General features: G+C 34.0%; 1 protein-coding gene across 1 annotated transcript; it reads right to left on the reverse strand.

The window, feature by feature from the left end:
- Nucleotides 1-363: 363 nt before the first annotated feature.
- LOC147382813 (dehydratase family) lies at nucleotides 364-9,848 on the reverse strand. The gene is made up of 14 exons (XM_086428287.1): nucleotides 9,224-9,848; nucleotides 6,802-6,873; nucleotides 5,486-5,533; nucleotides 5,242-5,396; nucleotides 4,918-5,112; nucleotides 4,717-4,828; nucleotides 4,011-4,080; nucleotides 3,879-3,937; nucleotides 3,527-3,650; nucleotides 3,339-3,409; nucleotides 1,994-2,095; nucleotides 1,645-1,725; nucleotides 636-794; nucleotides 364-529 (listed from the first exon to the last, which is right to left on the reverse strand). The coding sequence occupies exons 1-14, from the start codon at nucleotides 9,782-9,784 to the stop codon at nucleotides 479-481; spliced, it is 1,860 nt and encodes a 619-aa protein (XP_086284413.1). The 5' UTR covers nucleotides 9,785-9,848; the 3' UTR covers nucleotides 364-478.
- Nucleotides 9,849-21,897: the final 12,049 nt, after the last annotated feature.

A 21,897-nucleotide genomic window follows, 5' to 3' on the forward strand; every position in this document is an offset into this window, starting at 1 on the left:
TATAATTTTTTAATATAAATTTATTATATTTATATATGTATTTAGTGTAATTATATATTTATTAAAGTATTCTGATAATTTTTTATGCATTCTGGGTGCATTATCAACATTAAGGGTATTTTGGTCATTTTATCAGAATCCAGTAATAAAAAGTTATCAAACAAACATGCTTTTTTGGCTTCTGTGCTTATGTAACGAACAAGCTTCTGCTGGATATGGCTTTTCAGACTCTGGACTTCTGCTTCTTCTAGAAGCCAGCTTCTGGAGCTGAAGCTAGCTTCTGTAAAGAACAGACCCTCAGAGTCTGAGAAGCTAAGTCTAAGAGAATCTTGTTTGTCACAAAAATTGACGAAAAAAATAGTAGAAGCAGAAGAACCTATTTCATAAAAAAGCCTAAAAGAGTCGCAGAACACGCTTGATGAGAGAAGCGAGTACATTTATTCACCACTCTATACCATCCAAATATGGTTTCTATCTTCTACTCATCGGTCACACAGCCCCTTGAAGCTGATTGCACATTCTTGATGTACTGAAATGGAAAACGACACATCGTTATTTTCAACAAAGACATCCAAGACTATGGATAGTAACCAACTGTTTGGTTGTCAAAAAATAAGGGAGATTTTCTGACACACCTTATATAGAACTCCTCTTTCAGCCTTGTATGGAGGGTGAGTCCATTTCTTTCTACGCTCCGCCATCTCTTCATCTGACAACTGAACATCCATTCTTCTCTTCTCAACATCAATAGTTATTATATCTCCATTTTCAATAAGGCCAATGGGACCACCTTCCTGAAAAAATAGATTCCAATACATTCTGTTATAATCTGCTGAAGACATATCAAGCAAGATTATAGGCATTTTATAAACACCCTTGACAGTGAAATTTTCTTGATGATTTAACAGTGAAATTTTGATAATTATTTTTTCCCAAATTTGTACTTGGTAATTTAAGTATTGAAGAGAATTTTGAAAGAAAAAAAAAATCAAAATTTCACCATTAAATCATCAAGGAAACACAACGTTGACTTAAGGTCAATTGGTGGGGGTTGGGGGGGGGGGGGGGGGGGGGGGGGGGTGTTAAACCTAATATTGCATTTTGCAAGGGGATAAACCTAATACCACAATTTAGTAGGGAGGTATTTCTAACATACCCTTTTTTAGAAGTCAAAAATGCAGAGATGGAATTTGGAAAACATGAGATGTTAAATGAGACGGAAAAAGAGCCCAAATTACATGATATATTGAACAGTGAAGGAGAAGGTGGTCTAATTATTTCCCATCAATCGTGCATAGGGACATCAGTTCGCAGCCCTGCCGAATGATATTACCTAAAGATGATGTGGTGATCTTCTAAGAGAATTATAAATGGAGGGATTTGACAAGGATAGGTTGTTGCACAAAGAATAATCAAGAAAAAAAAGGTATTTCAACTTGAAACAAGGGTACAGAAAGCTCAAGTTAAACACATCCAAGTCAATTCTGGAGTTGGTCCTTGACAAAAGCAAGTCATTAGCTTGTGTGTGTGACTTCTAAACAAGATGCAACCATGAAACATGTGAAAGGATTACCCAAACAAAGGATCAAATGATATATTCCATTAAAAGATGAAGGTGTGAAGTCAATTATAAGGCTATATTACCTGCGCTTCGGGGCATACGTGTCCCACGACAAATCCATGTGAACCTCCCGAAAATCTACCATCAGTCAACAAGGCAACTTCCTGCGATTTACAAAGGAAAACATCAAATCCAATGAGGTTGCTTCGGATGAAACTGAATAATCACATTGATCTTGCATAAAGTTCAAAAAAAAGAAACAAGAACACTAGAATATTCGAGACCAAACATTATCTAAAAAAGCAAGGTAACAACTACCATATGATCACGGAAACATTCATTTAATAGATAGTTTATTATATGGTCCTAAGATAGGACCAGACAAATAATGGCATCAATGAATTCATTCGAATGAGTGAAATGGATATTTACCTTCCCAAGACCTGCACCCATTATTGCACTTGTTGGTGTTAGCATTTCAGGCATGCCCGGTCCACCCTTGGGTCCCTCTCCTCTGATTACAACAACTTTTCCCTGAGATACAATAAAAACAATATAAGTACGAAAATAAAAATGTTCCGCAACAACATACCCTCTAAAGGTCGTGATAATAGCATATGAAACAGTTTCACAAATTGTATAGCCTATGCCATATCAATATCATGGAGATGGCCATAAAAAATCGAGATGCTTTATCTAGTGGTTGGAATATTCTACTATAAATAATACTAGTGGGATGATTAACAAAAAAATTCTGAACATGTGAGGTGGACCAAGTATTTTCTTTACAATTGGAACTCATTACATATTATTAATTATACAATATTGATACACTCTTGGTCCATACGTATGGTCCCTAATAATCCAGGAAGTGGATCCACCAAAAAAATCAGTGGTACGACACGTTTTGAAACCATACGAGCTTCGGCCCAAAGCAAACAATATCGTACCGTTGTGAGTTTGGGGCATTACATTATGGTGTCAACAAAGGCATCCTTTAGTTCTATGCCATTTATGTGCACAATCAAATAGAGGGGCATATGGTATATGGGACTACGAGGGAACTTTGTTGCACCAAATTTGATGAAAGTTTTTTTTAGACAAGGCCTTTGTGTCGGATCCAACTTCAATGTGAAATCATTGATCATCTGGATGAGAATAAATTGTAGTGAGGGCATGCAGCACATCATTACATTTGAGATCAAATAAGCACATTTTTCGAGGAAATCTCATGTGACACTTGTGTTTTGATAATATCTGGCAACACGATTGAAATATTCCTTGGCAATTTTCTTTAGCGAAGCCTGATGAGTTGCTACTTGAGGTCATGAGCATGGTCTATAGTTTTGGCCAAAACAAACCATAACGGAACATTGAATGCTTTGGTTTGTTTCAAAATGTTTCAATCGAGAAGGTCTCAAAATTTTCTCCTAACCAAAACCATTGCCTCGAGATGAGATTTTAAACCTTGGTTATAACTTGGGAGCAGTATTTATTGATGAAAATCCTCTTTAACGTGCGACAAGTTATTGTTGGTGATCCATTTGTGTGTGTTAAAAGGAAGGGCCTTCTATTAAGTTTTACCACTACAAAATCAATTACTCATTTATTTATCCATCTAAAAGCTAAGGCACTGCTATATATGGCTTGCACTACACAAAACCGAGGGAAAACTCTCAACAGATAGCATACTCCAAAGTCCAAACACTACTACAACTGCGGGTTATTAAGTTTGAGCTAAATTTTCAAATATACATTGCAAATCAAATACTTGTACCTTAAAACTCATAGGATTCTCTGATATGGCAGCTAGCATGGACTCCTCGCCTTCAAAAACAAGAGCAGTACCTGCCAGAGACTTCCTGTCATCATCATCTATGCTTATACAATAAACCATGCATCGATAGGCATAAGATGTCGAATGTCAAGAGATAACAAACGCAGAATTGATATAGTATACAGCACCAGAGAAATATAATCCTTCCTTCCCAGTAATTTTTGCCACGGAGCCCTCTGGTGCAAGATTTCCATACAATATCTGGATGTGTGCTGTTGCCTTGATCGGGTTCTCCACTGGTCTTATTATTTTCTGATAAAAAAAACATCGTATTTTACTCTTCAAAATGTGTTAGAGAGATTCTATAGCCACACCAACTTTTGCTAATGCCATCCCAAATCATATGTAAATCACCAAAGAATTAGCTTAGCACACATCTTGGGGTGGCGTTATCAAAAGTTGGTGTGACAATAGAAGCTCTCTTGTTTTAAAAGGTGGAAACTAAACCCATGGATTACAGTATAGTGTTCACCATCTTACCTGACCTTCAGCCAAAGCAGGGAAAATTTTTGCATTTTCTGCTAATGTCTTCCCGGTGACTGGACAATTAAAATTTATGTTAATACTAAGGCTTGGAAGGAGCAAATGATCGGGCACAACTAATCCACTTACCAGTCATACAATCTCCGTCTAAATACCCTTTCTCCAAAAGGTATCGAATGACCGCAGGTGTTCCTCCAATCTAAGTATAAATATAAATTAACGCATAAAAAACTCAAGCCATGCAATAAAGACCTTCAAAAAATTAACAAAATGACAGAAAAAAATTCCACACTCATCACCATTGATGAGATTCTTATAAACAAGCACACACATCACACCCACGCATGTATGAATCGGTTGGTATATGCATGCATACCCACCCCACACACACGGATACAAAAATAAAAATTGATAATTACCAAAAAAGGGGGTAAATTCCTCATTACTTATAAAAATAAAAATAAACTAACTTTTTTAAAAATTACTAAAAAAGAATTAAAATGTTGGACTGTCCAGCGTTCTAGTAACTCGTTGGACAGTCCAATGTTTTATGTAGTATTTTAAATTTAAACACCAGAAATGTTCCTCTATATATTCATAAAACAACATAAAACGTTGGACTGTCCAGCGATTTAGGTTGTTTTTGTCATTTTTAAAAAAGTAAATATTTCTTGATAATTAATAAAAACAAAAAATAGCCTTTTTTGGTAACCCCCCCCCCCCCCCCCCCCCCCCCCCCCCAAACCCCAAAAAAAGAAAATAAAAAAAGAAGTCTTGCTTAAAAATAACTAAGTTAGCAAGGGATACTTATAATAATTGTTTGCATTGAACACACCTTGTGTACATCCTCCATTACATATTTTCCACTAGGCTTAAGATCCGCAAGGAAAGGAACCTCATCGCTAACCTTCTGAAAATCATCAAGACTCAATTCCAGACCAACAGACCTGCCAAAGGAGGACACTACCATCAGCTAATGCCATGAGATGTCATCTTTTTTTATGAATATGGAAAAATTGTACCATCCTTTCCTCACCTAGCAATAGCGATTAAATGAAGCACAGCGTTGGTAGACCCACCAAGGGCCATAACAATAACCATTGCATTACGTAAAGATTTCTGAGTAATAATGTCTCTTGGTTTCAAGTCCATTTTCAGTAAATTCAAAAGATACTTTCCTGCTGAATGACACTCCACCAACTTCAATGGGTCCTCTGCTGGTGTTGAAGAGCTATTGAGGATATGAAGAACAAGACATAAAGGATCATTAAAAATAAACAGTTAGCACTCCAAAGACAAAAACTTCAAATATACAAATATATCTTCACTTGTTATTATTAAACAAGAACATTATTTCTACCTGTAAGGAAGTGACATTCCCATTGCTTCAATAGCAGAAGCCATGGTATTTGCCGTATACATACCACCACATGCCCCTGCTCCAGGGCATGAATTCCGGACTACATTCATTCTTTGATCATCGTTGATCGACCCTTTAACATACTCTCCGTAACACTACGAAGAGTATAAACAGAAAACGCAAGAATAAATTGTATGGCCCAGAAATACTTTTGAAATCAAAAATGGAAAATTAGTGTACATACCTGAAAGGCAGATATTATATCGAAACTATGGCCTTGAAAATGGCCAGGCTGGAAAAAAAAATTAAATTAAATGTCAAAAATTGAATATGAATGATGGTATCAATCAATAGTTCTAACAAGTTAAGTGAGAAGACAGAAACATAATATTGATTCCTTCTAAACTTAGGAATTTGCGAAAGCAATGTTGGGTCTTGGAACCCATCTCTATTTGTGGTTACCACATCACTAGGAAAAATAAACAATTCCTAGTTTGTACAATACAGCATCCGACCTGGAGCAAGAAACACATCTCTGTTTGGAGCAGAAATAATATGGATAAAGCAAGGACACATGCCTTCTAAACCCCTTCGTGTTGAAAAGTAAAAAATGTGTATTTTGAGTAAAATGGAAATTAAAAACATCTCTGTGCAGACACCACAAAGAAGGCTAAGTAAGGATATGAATAACAAGCACAACCTTCACAGAATAGTTACAAAGATCTGTTTACAAATCTTCCAAGGGTCCAACCTTAGATCTGTGAGTATGATGTCTCAAAACTCTTTGACAAAATGAACAATATTTGGAATAATCAACACTTGGACTTGGAAACAATTGACTCCGCAGATCCATAGGTCTCTTCAAATTTATTATTGTATTATTCCTTCGATATGTTCCAGCAAGTAGTGAAAGGAAGCAACTTTCACCACAACTTAACCATGTTTATCATTGAATGGTATGTCTTCCCACTTCTCATAATTGCTGGAATCAGTAAAATCAGGGTTATATGGAATCTTTTGAACAGTTGAAGTACCCCACTGTATTGAATTCCAACGCTCCCTGCATCAGATTTCAGGCTAAATGTTCCTATTGGCCAGAATTGGTCGGCTCAATAAGTTTGATTTCCCGACATGCATTGGCCTCACTTTGACATTGCGTACAGACCAATCCATGCTAGTGCAATTGTTTCTCCTTTAAATTGTTTATCTTCCTTACCAGGAAAATATTTCTAAACTCAAACCAAGTCATTTGTAAAATGTAACACTTGTTTCAAAACGAGACGAGCTGGCAAAAATCTTTAACCCAGTAACTAAATGTCCCTTTTTCACCAAAATCACTCATGAATTACTCAAAATTGTGGAAGTTCAAGAAGGATAGTAAACAAAAAGTCATAAATCTTTATACTCAAACATGCCACTAAAATCTTTATACTTATCAAAAAAAAAAAAAAAAGTCAAAAATTTTGAAGCTCAAACATGCCACTAATAACAGAAAAATGCAACATGACTTCCGTCAACTGGAAAAAAAAAAACAAGTAACCAAGAGGATTGGTGTCTAACCTTGATGGTTCCACCATAAACCATAATACTTGGTCGATTAAGTCGACCCATTGCCATAATTGTACCTGGCATCTGTGGCATAATAAGCACCAAATTATGAATAAATCATTATCCTTAACAATTATTACACCACGTAAGCAGACTTTAAAAGAAAAAAAAAAGTGTGAAGAAGGGAAGAGGCATATATATATATAGGGTCAGGTTCAAGGGCCATGTGAGAAAACATGTGAGAAAACTTTCGTTTTTCAAAATAAGGGTTAGAGGTTTTGGATTGAGCTGATTTTTTGCAAGGATGGTCACTATGATGAGAAGATCATCCTCACAAAAAATCAGCTCAATCAGAAACTTCTAAATCCATCAAAAGTGATTTACAAATTAGTGATAAAAATTGATAAAAAATCGACGGTCCACATTCTAAATCACTTTTAATGGGGTTAGAAGTTTCAGATTGGGCTGATTTTTTTTTTTTGGATGATCTTCCCATCATAGAGATCATCCTCACAAAAAATCAGCTCAATCCAAAATTTCTAACCCATATTTTAAAATTTTATTTACCGTCGAAAGTTTTCTCACATGTTTTCTCACATGGCCCTTGAACCTGACCCATATATATATATATATGATTGTGAAGAAACGAACACAAAATCATGCATCACTTGGCAAGTCAGCACACCTTCATAACGAATTAAACCAAATGCAAATAATATAACAACTTCTTAAGTAGCACAATTCAAAAATCCAAGAATTAATATACTTCTTTCATATATAAAATTCGAATGATAAGATGAATCTAATACGTACCAGTAGGAGCGCCATAGTGACATGTGCTTCCTACCAAATGTCCCCTACATGTCACATTTTGAATTAGTGACAATTGTACATTGTGCTGACTTAAGAGGTTCATCCTACTTAAATAGAAGACCAGCCTCTCTCCCTCTTTTCTTCTCCAATTTTATTTACCACTATTATTGTTATTTGTGCTCAAGGATTATAGTAGCTTAGTAAGTGAAAATGCCACAAAGCCGCTCTATTTTGGGAGTGAGTGTCATTAAGAATTATAAAGTATGCCCTTTTAGGAACGGAAGCATGAATGGGATTCCGGAGCAGAAACGGCATATTGGGTAGAATGTTTCTATTACTAAGTACTTTACCCCTAAAAGTTCACTACGTTATAGGGGGTTGGAGTGTCACCAATCAAGACTATTGAATCCTGAGTGTGGAAGCCCAAAGTCTTACACCATCATTATTATAATGGGATGGATGATTCCACATCAAGACAAAGTGTCAAACATGTACCTCGGTAGACATGATCCAATAATCCCATCCTTTGCGCTTCTTAGTTGCAAATCTCATTTACACGATCAATCTATGTTTCTACTACTACAATTCATTGCGGATATGGAATTAGCAATTTGTATTCAGTACATATCGTTGGTTTGGGCTGTATCATCAACGTTTATTGTAATTGTACACAATTAACTACTACCAACACATTCATCATTCTCAAACTAATGGAGCAAATTACCAACTTCCAAGATCCACCAAATTAACTAAAATTCAATAGATTTTGTCCACCAACAACCTGTAAAAAAACAAGAATTTGATCGAAAAACAGATACGCATCAAGAAAAATCTTTTCAAAAAGGACTTACATTTTTATCACATCCAGGGATGCAAGTTTCCGTCCTAATATTTCTGTAATTTCAATCAATTACCTTCATTATTGTAAACTATGTCTACTACCAACACATTCATCATTCTCAAACTAATGGAGTACATTACCATCTTCCACAAAATTAACCAAAAAAACTAAAATTATACAGATTTACTTCACTGAAAACCCGTAAAAAACAAGAATTTGATAATAATAATAATAATAACAATAATAAAAAGGTGCCCATCAAGAAAAAATGATTTTTCTCAATAAAGGAATTACATTTTCATCGCATCCAGGGATTATCGTAAACTATGTGTACTACCAACACATCCATCATTCTTGAACTAATGGAGCACATTACCATCTTCCACAAAACTAAACAAATAAACTCAAACTATATAGAGTCATTTACTCCACCAAAAACCCATAAAAAACAAGAATTTAATAATAAAAAATAGATACCCACCAAGAAAAAATGTTTCTTTTCCCCAATAAAGGACCCGCATAGGGATGCAAATGTTCCCATCCTACCATTTCTGTAATTTCAAGCAATTACCTTCTTTATTACAAACTATATCTACTACTAACACATTCATCATTCTCAATCTAATGGAGCACATAACTATCTTCCACAAAATTCACCAAATAAACTAAAATTATACAAATTTACTCCACCGAAAACACATAAAAACAAGAATTTAATCAAAAAACAGGTACCCATCAAGAAAAAATGTTTTATTTTATTTTTTCCAATAAAGGACTCACATTTTTATCACATCCAGGAATGGAAATGTTCCCATCGTACCATTGCGCAGCCATAACAGTCTCGATACTATCAGCAATCAAATCCCGAGATTGCAAACTATAACACATTCCTTTAGTACCCATCGAAATGGCATCACTAACACCAATTGTATTAAACCTCAATCCAACCATCCCAGCCTCGGTTACGCCTTCCTTTACAGCCTCGGCGAGATGTAAAAGGTGCATATTACATGTATTACCTTCATACCAAACAGATGAAATGCCCACCTGAGGCTTACTCATGTCATTTTCGGAGAGGCCAACACCGTAAAGGATGGCTTGAGAACCTCCTTGGGATTTGGGTTCGGTGACTTGAGAGCTGTATTTGTTGAGATTGATGAGATGTGTGTCAGATTGGGTCGAATCTAGAGTGGCTGAGATTGGGGGAGATATGAGGGAGTGGCGGCGGTAAGGAAAGGAGGATGTTTTGGAGGGGAAGATTGGGGGTTTGAAAGTGGTGGTGGTGGTGGTGGCGGCGGCGGTGGTGATGGTGAGAGGCGGAGATAAGAGAGAAGTCTGCATTGTTGTGGAGATGGTGGTGGTGGTGGAGCTGTGGAGGGGTTCAAGGGAGGGTTTTTGAGATTGAGGGAAGTCAAGAGTTATGGTTTTATTCTGATTGGGGAACTTAGAGCACGTGTTATGCAGGTGAGAGTCTGACAGGTGGAGAAACACTCTCCCTACTAGATTGGTAAGATTTCAAATCTTGCTAAGGGCCATTGAGCTTAAATGAATTACCAAATTGTCAATCCGACCCAACCTCACTCTAAATTTCATGAAAAAACTTAGATTAAAAAATTAAAATTTAATTTATTTTTGAACTTGGTTCAAGATTTTGAAAATGGGAGATTACTTAAATTTGATCGAACTCTGAAATTTAAAATAGAAATTCAATATGAAAATTAACCCCTTTTTTTTATATATATATTTTTTAATTCATAGAATTTTGTCATGTACATCCCACCGTGTTTTTAGATAAGTAGGACTAGCCTTACTAGGGTCCTTGAGCCCACCTTATGTCGTCCATAAACTTGATCCGATTTTACAGGTTACAGAAGACATAATTTTATGAACTTTGAAAAAAAAAAGTATATATAAAAGATATTTTTTGCATTGTTTTTTTATTTAAAATTTGGGAGTTCAACAATCGTCCATTTTTCTAAACCTTGGATCAAGTCCCAATAAAATGTTACTAAAATTATTTTTTGTTTTGAATTTGAGTTTTTTCCATGAAAGCTAAAGGACTGTGGAGTTAGATTGCCAATGTGGTAATTCGTCAGAACTAAATGACTCTTAATAAGATTTAAAATCTTATTAAATTAGTAAGGACTCATCAATATAAAAGTGGAGAGAAGATCAAGATTAAATTAGAGCATGTGTTCTGCACATGAGTCTTACAAATGGATTTATAAACTAGTTTAAGGTTAAGGGTATGTTTGGATACAAAGTATAAAGTAGATCAAATAACTTTGGAAAAAGTACTTTTTAAATATAAAAAGTTTGTTTGGCTAAAAGTTGAAAAGTCCAAATGTGTGTTTGATAACCACTTTCCTTTTATAAAGTCCAAAAACACTTTTAAACTCAAAAACTTCAGTCGACTGAAAACTCGATAGTTGCCTCAATTGAGTCGATAAATAATTATTACTATGCGATTGTTTCGAAAACCCAAATGGCCTTCTACAAGATTGTGAACCCAAACATCAAACACTCAAACAAGGTGGTTGTAAAGGAGAGACCTTTGATTTTGTCGATTGGGGGGAAAATCACACCACCTATTTCTCAAAAAGAAAAATTTTCCTAACTAACTTAGTAAAGATTTGAGCCTTAGTTGGTCATTTTGTTAAATGGATTTCCACCTCAACAGCCCAACATCACAGCCCTCTAAGTTTCTTAAAAAAAATATCGAATTTTTTTTAAAACTTGATCCAAGGTTTTGAAAATAGATAGTTACCGAATTTTCACATAACTCCCAAACTTAAAATTGAAATTCAATGGTGAAAAATAATTCTTTTTTGGGAATTTCTTTTCAAAGTTCATAAAATTTTATTTTCTACAACCTTGAAACATTGGATCATATTTTGAAGTCCACAAGTTGAACCAAGGGCCCTTGGTGGGGGTGAAATCCTTACTACCTTAGTAAGGCTAGTAAGACTCTTTCTCAAATTGCAAAATTTGTCAACCCAACAACAGCGTTTGTAGGTTTAATTCTTTAAATCCAACCAAACCCTACCTCTGTTTTTTTCTCTTAGACCTATCTTCAAACACCTTGGATCCATCAAAATAAGCCTAATTGAATTGTTCTATTGGCCATCCTCTTCATCTTTACGTGTTTTCTACTCATAATTACAGTTTCAAAGGCGATTTTGAAATATAAAGAGATGAAATTATTAACAAATGAAGAAGACCTAATGTTAACAATGTTCTTCTTGTTATTCAGTAAATACCTGATAAGCGAACAAAAAGATTGATCGAGGCTTGTGTTGAACACAATGTCCTTAAGACAATTTTGTTTCCGCAACTTGGTGCCCACGGATCAATGAATAATTGTCTTTCAGGATAAAATGATCACACATGCAGAAGTAGCACTACAATCTACATGTCTAATGAACAAAACGTTAAGTTTGTACTCTCAAAGAATGCAGATGAGAAATCAAAATGCAAGTATATTAAAACAACAGAAAAAAGAAAAATTTTGAATGAAAAATCTAAGGTTAAAATGACAAATTTATATAATAGTAAGAGATATGGTGTCTCTTTAGAAAAAAAGTTCTAAGAGACATAATGTCTCTTGGAAAAGGAAATGTTAGAAATGAAGAGGTGTCCTTACCTTAAAACTGTCAATGGATAGTCGAAATTCGAATCCGAATTCGAAAAATCGGATATTATCCAAAAAATTTGGATATTGGATTCGGATGTGATTTTAACATTCAAATAAATTTCGAATATGAAATCAGATGTTACAAAATCTGATTCGATAATATCCGCTCTGAATTGAATATATGTGTTACATATTCATGTTACACAACAAAACTTATATATATATATATGGGTCACGTTCAAGCGACATATGAGAAAACACATGTAAAAACAATGTAACATTATAAATTTTCAAAATATGGGTTAGAAATTTCGGATTGAGCTGATTTTTTGTGAGGATGATCTCTATGATGGGAAGATCATTCAAAAAAAAAAATCAGTCAAATCTGAAACTTCTAACCCCATTAAAAGTGATTTAGAATGTGGACCATCGATTTTTTGCTAATTTTTGTCAATAATTTGTAACTCACTTTTGATGGATTTAGAAGTTTCTGATTGAGCTAATTTTTTGTGAGGATGATCTTCTCATCATAGTGACCATCCTCGTAAAAAATCAGCTCAATCCAAAATCTCTAACCCATATTTTGAAAAACCATTGTTTTTCATATGTTTTTACATATGGCCCTTGAACCGCCCCCTATATATATGGGAAATGTTCAGCACCAAACATTTTGTCCAAACATTTTTCAAAACATGGGTTAGAAGTTTTGGAATTAGTTGATTTTTGGTGAGGATGATCTCTACAGTGAGGAGATCATCATCACCAAAAATATGCCCATTCCAAAACTTCTAACCCCATAAAAAATGGTTTTAAAAAAATGGATAGTCCACGATTTTTCAACATGTAAGCATGGGGCTAAAAGTTTTGGAATGAGTTGATATTTGGTCAGGATGATCTCACCGTAGAGATCATCCTCACCAAAAATCAGCCCATTCCAAAACTTCTAACCCATGTAGGACAAAAATAGTTGGCCAAAATGTTTAGTGCTGAACGGCACCCATATATATATATATATATATATATATATATATATATATATATATATATATATATATATATATATGGGTCCCGTTCAATGGCCAACTTTTTGGCAAAACATTTTTCAAAACATGAGCTAGAAGTTTTGGAATGGGCTGATTTTTGGTGAGGATAATCTCTACGGTGAGGAGATCATCATCACCAAAAATCAGTCCATTCCAAAACTTCTAACCCCATCAAAAATAGTTTACAAAAAATGGACGGTCCACGATTTTTCAACTTGTAAACATGGGTTAGAAGTTTTGGAATGGGCTGATTTTTGGTGAGGATGATTTCCTCACCATAGAGATCATCATCACCAAAAATCAGCCCATTCCAAAACTTCTAACTCATGTTTTGAAAATGTTTTGCCAAAAAGTTAGCCATTGAATGCTACCTACCTATCTATCTATATATATATATATATATATAGATATATCTTATTGTGTATTCATGTTACTCAACCAAATTTAATTTTCAATGTTATCTTCTCTTTCAACATAAACATAAGAGCCAGCAACAGCCAGCAAGTGGCTTTCGTCGTTTCGATTGTACGAGCTCCATAGCCACCTTCTTCTCTGGCGGTCAACGAGCATCAAGTTAAGTACTTTCTCTCTCTCTCACACACACACAGACAGTAAAACCCTTTTTCCCCCTTCAAAATCCATCGGCTTCAACCTCAATTAAAATAATCTTGATTTATTTTTTGAAAATCTATTTTCTTCAAATTAATGTAAAAAATGCTTGATGTTTTAATCGAATTTTTCATCATTTTTGGTCAAAAATTAAAGTTTATTTGATTTTAAGATCATTTTTTTTTTCAAAAAATCAAAGTTTATTTGATTTTAAAGCCGAAATAGATTGAAAATTTTGAAAAAAAAAATAGGAAAATCAATTGGGTTTTTACAGATTTGTAGGGTTTTTATTGAATCGGATATTATCGGATATCCGATGTATTATTCGAATTTGAATTCGAATCTTGGTCTGTGATATCCGATGATATCTGATCGAATTCGAATTCGGATATCACTAAATTTTTTTCGGATTTGAATTCGGATATAGCACTATCCGATCGGATATCTATCCATTGATAGCCCTACCTTACTTGGACGGTGATAGGAATTAAAGGGTGTGCCCCTTCAAAACAAAATATAAATTAATGTCTCATGATTTGATTCAACTTATCAAATCTGTGAAAAAACTCCGCAGACCTCAATCTATGGCCATTTCAACCAAAACCTTCTATAATGAAATCTTAATTCCCCTAAATCGATCATCCAAACGTCATTAAACTTCATGGGTAGTGTTGCGATCGTAAAAGGCTTTTTCTCGTCTACGATGAGATGAGATGAGACGACATGAGATGAGAGAGAGAGAGAGAGATTTTATTAGATATGAGGAATAGAGGTTTCTTTTTTGCCGTTTCGGCTGAGAACTAGAGACGCTAGAGTAGAAGAGGAAAACTCGGGTTGGAAAGTTATTTTATACTTTCTACTTTTGATAGTAAAAAAGTCATTATTTTTTTACTTTAAAAAAAGTAATGTTATTTTACTTTTGAAAAGGCTGTTTTGGAAGTAGTTCAAACAAACTTTTATTTTTTTTACTTTTAAAAGTAAGAAAGTCACTTTCTAATATGTATCCACACTGGCTCAAAGTAGAAACTAAAAAAGTAACTTTCAAGAAAATAAATTTAGAAAAACTACTACTTAAAAAGAAAATGTTGATTTGGTTAAAAAGACAATATTTTTGGTTAAATTTTTTTAAGTGAATCCAAACATACTTTTCATTTTTTTTTACTCGTGTCCCTAAAAATGTGATTTATGGACATGTTTAGACTCACTTTTGATGGGATTTGGGTCTTATTTTAGTTAGATGGCTGTACAATCGACCCCACCATTTGAGCTAGCAAGTGATAGTCTAGCCATTTGGTTATCAGCACATGAGGCTTATTTCATAAATCTTATGGTAGAAAATGTCATTGTGCGTGGAGACATTAGAACGGTTGACACATTCTCTAAAGATGAGTGACACAGCATTAGAAAGAAATTCTATGAGTGTTTTTTTTGTTGAAAAAAAAAATTATAAGGAGTTTAAAAAGTTGAAGAAGGATGAAAACAGTGGATTGGATTGGGATCATGTACGAAATACTGTCAATGCTACCAAAGAATGGTGGAATAACTTCGTAATGATAAATATCATTTATTTATTTTATTTTACAGTTGATTCATAGCTACAATTTTTTTGTGTCATATATCATGATCACCCAAAGGAAAAGAGATTTCGCACTCAAAGTTGTTTGGGGTATAATTCGTTGGGCATAATTTTTGGAGACACTGTAGCAATTGAAAACTTGCAAGCCACAATGGACCATGATTTTAACTCCACAGACAGGAAAATGATTTGAATGCGGGGATGTCTAACAATGTTCACTCTACTACTTTTCCTTCAGCCCCAATGGAAGGAATGTCCACTTCAGTGGATCCTGATGAAAAAGATGTTGGACAAACCTAATCTCAAACTCAAGCACTCACAGTGGCAATTCTCGATGTCGTTTAAGGAGTACTAGTCAATGATTTGATTTATCGAATGCATTGAAGATGTTAGTTGAGGCTTCACATGCTATAGTTGAGCTGAGTAGGCAATATAGCATCAAGCAATGCATAGAAATTTTAGATACCATGAGTGTTGGTATCGAAACACGTACGTATATGAAAGTTGTAAAAATATTTAAGGATGAAGGATAGAGAGAGATTTTCATTAGCCTATCCGAGGAGCGAAGGAGGGATTGATTGCAGAGTATAGACCAAAGGGGGTAGAAGGGAGCATGTGTGGTGTTTTTATGTTGACATATTTCTTTTTTTACTTAGATCTCGAGATGATCACTTGTTGAACATTACTTTTGTCATGGTAGGATTTATTAGATATTACTTTTTTTAGTTACAAATTGTATAAATGTGGTGGTGTGATCTGATGGATATTATTGCTTATCTCTGTAGTTTATATTTTGATAGAGAGACCTTTAAGGAATAAAACTGTATTTTCTTTGAAGACTTTTTTTTAATGTCCATTTTATTTTTATAGTACATAGCTCGATATGTTAGTTTTTAAGGTTGTGGTGGTGCTTGTTATAATGGTGGGGTGATGAATAAGGAGGTTGTGGTGGTGTTTTTTTTATCGACATTGATATTACATAATAATTTTGTGTGTATTTATTGTTTAAAAGTAAGTGTTTGCTAAACACATTTTTTTGACATTTTGACATTTTAACTAAACAAAGGTTTTTTTTTTTTTAAGTATTTTTTCCAAAAGTTACTTTCTTGAAAGTTATTTTCTACTTTATATCCAAACGGGCCCAATCAACCTGGGAGTATTGTTAACCTTGCAAAGAGATTAACATGATCCTCGAGATTAGTATTTGGATAGATTGTGTAGAACCTAAAGAGTGAATGAGTAAATGTAGATCCATTTAATCGGGTCTAAAAGGAATAAATCAATAAGATTTGGTAAAGGTGTCAATGGGTACCTAGTTACCTGATCATTCATTAAAAATTTATTATCCGATTTTGGGTCTGTCATCGTGGTCATGGACCTGATTATTTTTTAGTTTGGTTTGGTTCTAGTTAGCCATCTTAGGGCCTATTATAAATTTGGTCTCCTTAGGGTACTTGTGGGCATGGTGACAAAGTCGGGGATTCGGGAATAATTCGATAAAAGAAAACGTTGGAAAAAGTCGGTAAAATATTGATGAAGTCGGGAAAATATTGGATAAATTAAAAACAAAAAATAATTTTTAAATAAAATATATAAAAAAAATTATGTATTCCATATACTAAATGATAAAATAACATTTAAAAACTAAAAGAAACAGAAATAATTTATGATTTTATTTGTAAAATCGTTGATTAGAATGCTATTAATCATGATTTTTGAAAAATAAAAGATTTTTTCTTAAACTTTGTGACTTTTTGAAAAAATCGTGATTTAATTGCAGATTTTTGTCATTATGCTTGTGGGTACCCCAAACTGATTTATTATGTCATTTTTTTAAATATTGTAGATGATTGAAGACTTTCATATCTTTTAAAATTAATAGATATCAAATAAAGTTCTTCCAATTTCCATCTATAATTATACGTTCGAGTTTAAGGCTGACTAGGTCTTCTAAAAGTCGAAAAAAAATTGCTCACATAATATTTGTTTACAATGCTCATAGAATCCGGGATCCACCAATCACACGAGCTCACGTATATAGAATAGCATATCCAATATACATGACTACCCTTGTTAGTTACAAAAACTACTCTTTTCTATGTTTGATATGGCATGCACTAGGGAGTCTGTGAGCAAAAAATCACTCGTGAAAGTCAATTCCTTATAAGGACGACGTTCCATAGATAAAATTGTAGACAAAATTTTGTCTTATATGGCTAAAAAGTTTTGGAATGAGCTAATATTTTGTGAGGATGATCTCTATGGTGAGGTGATCATCCCCACAAAAAATCAACTCATTCCAAAACTTCTAACCTCGTGAAAAGTGGTTATAAACTAGCGGTAAAAAATTGACGGTTCACGATTCTTCAACTTATAAACTAGGGTTAGAAATTTTAAAATGTGATGATTTTTTGTGAGGATGATTTCCTCACCATAGAGATCATCCTCACAAAAAATCAGGCCATTCCAAAACTTTTAGCCCATATGGGACAAAAAACTTGGTCACGGAACCTGACCATACTTACAAATTTTGTGAATTTTAGTTTTTCAAAGAAACAACATTAACTCATTTCTTTATAAATCATCGATACTTGATACTTTATAGGGAATATGTTGTGTTCTTGCCCATCAGGGGTGTGCTTGACGGTAAGGCATAAAGACAAGAGTATGGTCCTCTTGATTGTGAGTTCGAAACCGAATGCAACCTTTGAATAACCTGCTTAGTGGGAGTTGTGGGAAAAAAGACTTAGTCTCTCTAATGTGGGGTTATTTATAGATATATAGACACACATTGTGTTCTTGAGAAGAAAAGAAGCTTAGCAAAGTTTCGTAATATTTTTCATACATTGTGATGGAAAAAAGTCTTGAATGAAAAAAATATGGAATTCTACTATCACTTGCTGTATATTTGTCATTTCATTTTTTTAAGAATTGGAACCAATAGGTACCCTATGGTTCTTAGCAGTTTTGACTCCATTTATTTTATAAGTGAAAAGATACGATCATTCCAATTCTATGTACATCAAGAATCGAATTTGAACCGACATTTCACACCCCATAGTTTAAAATATCGTTTTGATTCGGTGTTTCAATTTTTCTCAAAAATTGAAATGATACCCAAACATTACTGAAACAATGTTGAAGCATTCAATTAACATTTTAAAACATATATCTCATATGAGAATGTGGTCAAAGGGAATGTCATCAGTTTGAAAACATAAGGGTATCTCAAATATTTAGCAAAACATGGGGGGTATTCTCTTAAAAATTCAGTAGTCTTTCAAGAAGACCAAGACTAAGGGTATGAATCAATCATCCGTTTTGATTTTTTCAAGGGAACACAAGTTGAAGAAGAAGGATGAAAAAGAAAAATAATAGACTTACCTGGTGGTTGGCACAACTTTGGTGACTCAAGTACCCCCTATCTCGATTTCTCACAGATGAAATACAAATCTTTAAATGTTTCATTTTCACCTCTTGTTTCGTCTCGAGATACTAAAAAATCATAAAGCTTCAACTAAAACATTTTGAACCAATAACACCCCTAAAAACGACAATCATCTCTATGTCAAAACCATTCAATGGTACATGAGGACTATTCAATGGTTTGGACTTGTCGAAGATTTGCTTGGATAACCTCCAAAAGAATAAGGAATTGGTAAAACTTTATTCATTGTTTTTTTTCCTTTTGGTATTGTTGCTATGTAAATTTTGAATTCGAAATATCGACACTACATGATTTGGAGTCACATCATTCATTTTTAGAAAAAGGTATGAATGGCCACTTGAAATGTATTTTGAAAATTGGTTTTAGGCATCATTGTGACTTTCGTACGAATAAAGGGCAAAGTCTACGTAAGGGGTCGATTAGAGAGTGGGAAAGGTGTTAGGCACCTCTCTCTCTCTCTCTACCTTAAATGGTAACTTTGAAAATATGTCATTTTTTAAGAAATATAAAAATAAAAAAAAAGATTTAGAAAAACAATAGTTTTGTACCCTTAAACATAAGGGGATGTTAACCTAGATCATCTCATTGAGAAAGAAGATCCTAATCATGTCTTGCCTTAAGAGCACACAATTTTGAAAAATGTAGGCATTGGTGTTTATAGACCTATCTCATAGAATGAGAAGGGCCTAATCACCTTTAGCCTCAAAACGAATTTTATTCATAGGTGCACAAAGTGTGTGGTTTTAAACAAACTAAATTTTGAAAATGGTTTCAACTCCTATACTTTTGACCAAGTCTAAGTTCAATCTACCGGAAGTAGGGGAAGGTATTCATTGCATCCTAAGGCCTTCTACATTGAAATTAAAGAAGAGAAGAGAGACAGAAGATGGAGATGGAGAGGGGACAGAGAGGAAAACACTTAAATTTAAAACTTGTATTATTATTTTTTTCTTTTTTTAAGTTCTTAACTATATGTTAGTTTTTTTTTTTTTTTTTTTTTTTATATAGAAAATAGAGGTAAGGCATATATTAGAGATTTTTGTAGAGTTTTAGGTTGAAAGGAGAGGGGACTTGATAGCATGAATTTTTCAAAGGAAGTGGATTTTTTTTTTTTATTTTATAGATGTTTAAGATAACTTTTAGAGTCAAAACGGTCCAGGTAGTTTGTTGGGGGAAAAAGTCATGGGATTTGGGAATAAAGTGCTTGGAATTTGAGGTTAGTGAGTGATAAATGTGATAAAAAAGGGTAAATGGATCTCTTTTAATCAATACCTATGGATAATATCCAAATGGGTTGGTTTGACAAGTCATACCTAGGTTGAGTGATGGTTAAGTTAGGAAGGATGTGATTGTTAATTGAGAGAATATTTAATCTAAGGGTTTAGATGATTTGATTTTAAGAGGGTGAGTGTGGTGGTGACATGTGGCAAATAAGTAATGAGGTATAGCTTTTTGATGGGTTAAGTGAGTTGATTAAGGGAATGAGATGTGGTATAGCATGAGGATAACTTGTGATGAGATATTGATAGAAATAAGTAGTAAATTTATGTATGTAGCATGTGGAGAGGGTAGTGGGTGTGTAGTTTTTGAGGATAATGCTAAGATCTGGTAGAATTGATTTGAGAGGTTGAATGTGGTGGCGATGCATGTCAATTTTATGAGAGTGAGCGTTTGATGTGCTACTGGACGTTGACCTTGGTCAATGGCCTTGGAGGGGGGGGGGGGGGTTGAAATGAGGTTGGATTTAGAATGAGATGGGTTTTGAATTGGGCTTAAAGTTAGGCTATGTTTAGAGGTTGATTGGTTTAGAAATAGATGATAGTTTAGGTTGGAAAATGGTTCGGGGATTTGAATTGATTAAAGATTGAGAATAAGATTGCGGCTAGGGCGCTAGGTTTAGGTAGGATTTGAAAGAGAGATTACGATTTTAAAAATGGTTTAATAATGATGGGCCTAGAAGTGAGTATAATGAGAAAATAACAGTGAGTTATTTATGAGCCCATAGGGTAAATAAAGGCCTTGGGCCACTTTATTAGAGCAAAATGTGACATTTTCAAGAGTGGGTGATTATGCCTTTTGATTTTAAAACATTCTTTATGGGCCATTTTGAATAAGGCTGTGAAAATTGGGTTATCTAATGGTATCATAAGTGAAATTTCACTTAATAACCTGTATGACTACAAAGATGATATTTTTTCAGGAAAATCAAATTTATGAAACACCCTAACTCTATAAAGAGCTTATGGAAAAAAGCAAGATATTTATGATAAGTTGTTCTTTGATGCTCGTTTCGACCCAATACTCATCATTTCCATCCAAAGGCCAACATATTGCAAGCAAAAAAAAAAAAAAAATTCACTGGATTATTTGTGTTTATAAAAAGAAATTTCTTGTCAATTTTGGAATTGATAATAAATTGGTCTAGAGAAAATCCCATAAATGTCAAAAAAACTTGATGAAATGGTACTATGTTAATTAAGTGAATTTATAATGAATTGGGATATGATCATCACGTTTGTCTCTAACCTTGTAAAGGGAACAAAGTTGGCAATGACATTGCCGCGAGAAATTAGATAATAAAAAATAACAATCTTACCTAAGTCAATCGACCAAACCAAATTGATTTCTTGTAGCGAATATTAGTACCTATATGAGGTTGGTTGGAAATTTTGATTCATTGAAGAAATCAAATATTGATAAATAAAACAAAATAAAAAACCCATCGAGGGTTAGCTGAGATGGTAAATAGTGATTGGGCTTGTTCCCTAGGTTGTGTCTTCGAGTCTCTACATGCTCCTCCATAGAAATGTGGCTACTTAAATATCGTAATACATATCTATTTCTCATTTTTTAGATTACTTTTGTCTTTTCTTTTGGGTGTACCTTCTTTCTTGTCTTTATAAAAATATATTTGTTTGTGGTCTTTTCTTTAATCCCTCATGGATTAGAAAGAGACCACAAGTTATCTTATTTTCTTTCTTAGTTAGAAGCACTCAAAGGTATCCCAAATTGCCACACGCGCAAGCACACCACGCCAAGTCAGGCGTGGGCTGCAAGGTCCAGGGCTATGGGCTTCTTTTGTATAACTTTTTATTCATAATTTCCATCAAATATTTTATTCCCCTTTTATCCTCTTTTTACCCA

Source organism: Akebia trifoliata, chromosome 16 (assembly GCF_017979445.1).
Source record: "Akebia trifoliata isolate Shusen 1 chromosome 16, ASM1797944v1, whole genome shotgun sequence".
NCBI classification, from domain to species: Eukaryota; Viridiplantae; Streptophyta; class Magnoliopsida; order Ranunculales; family Lardizabalaceae; genus Akebia; species Akebia trifoliata.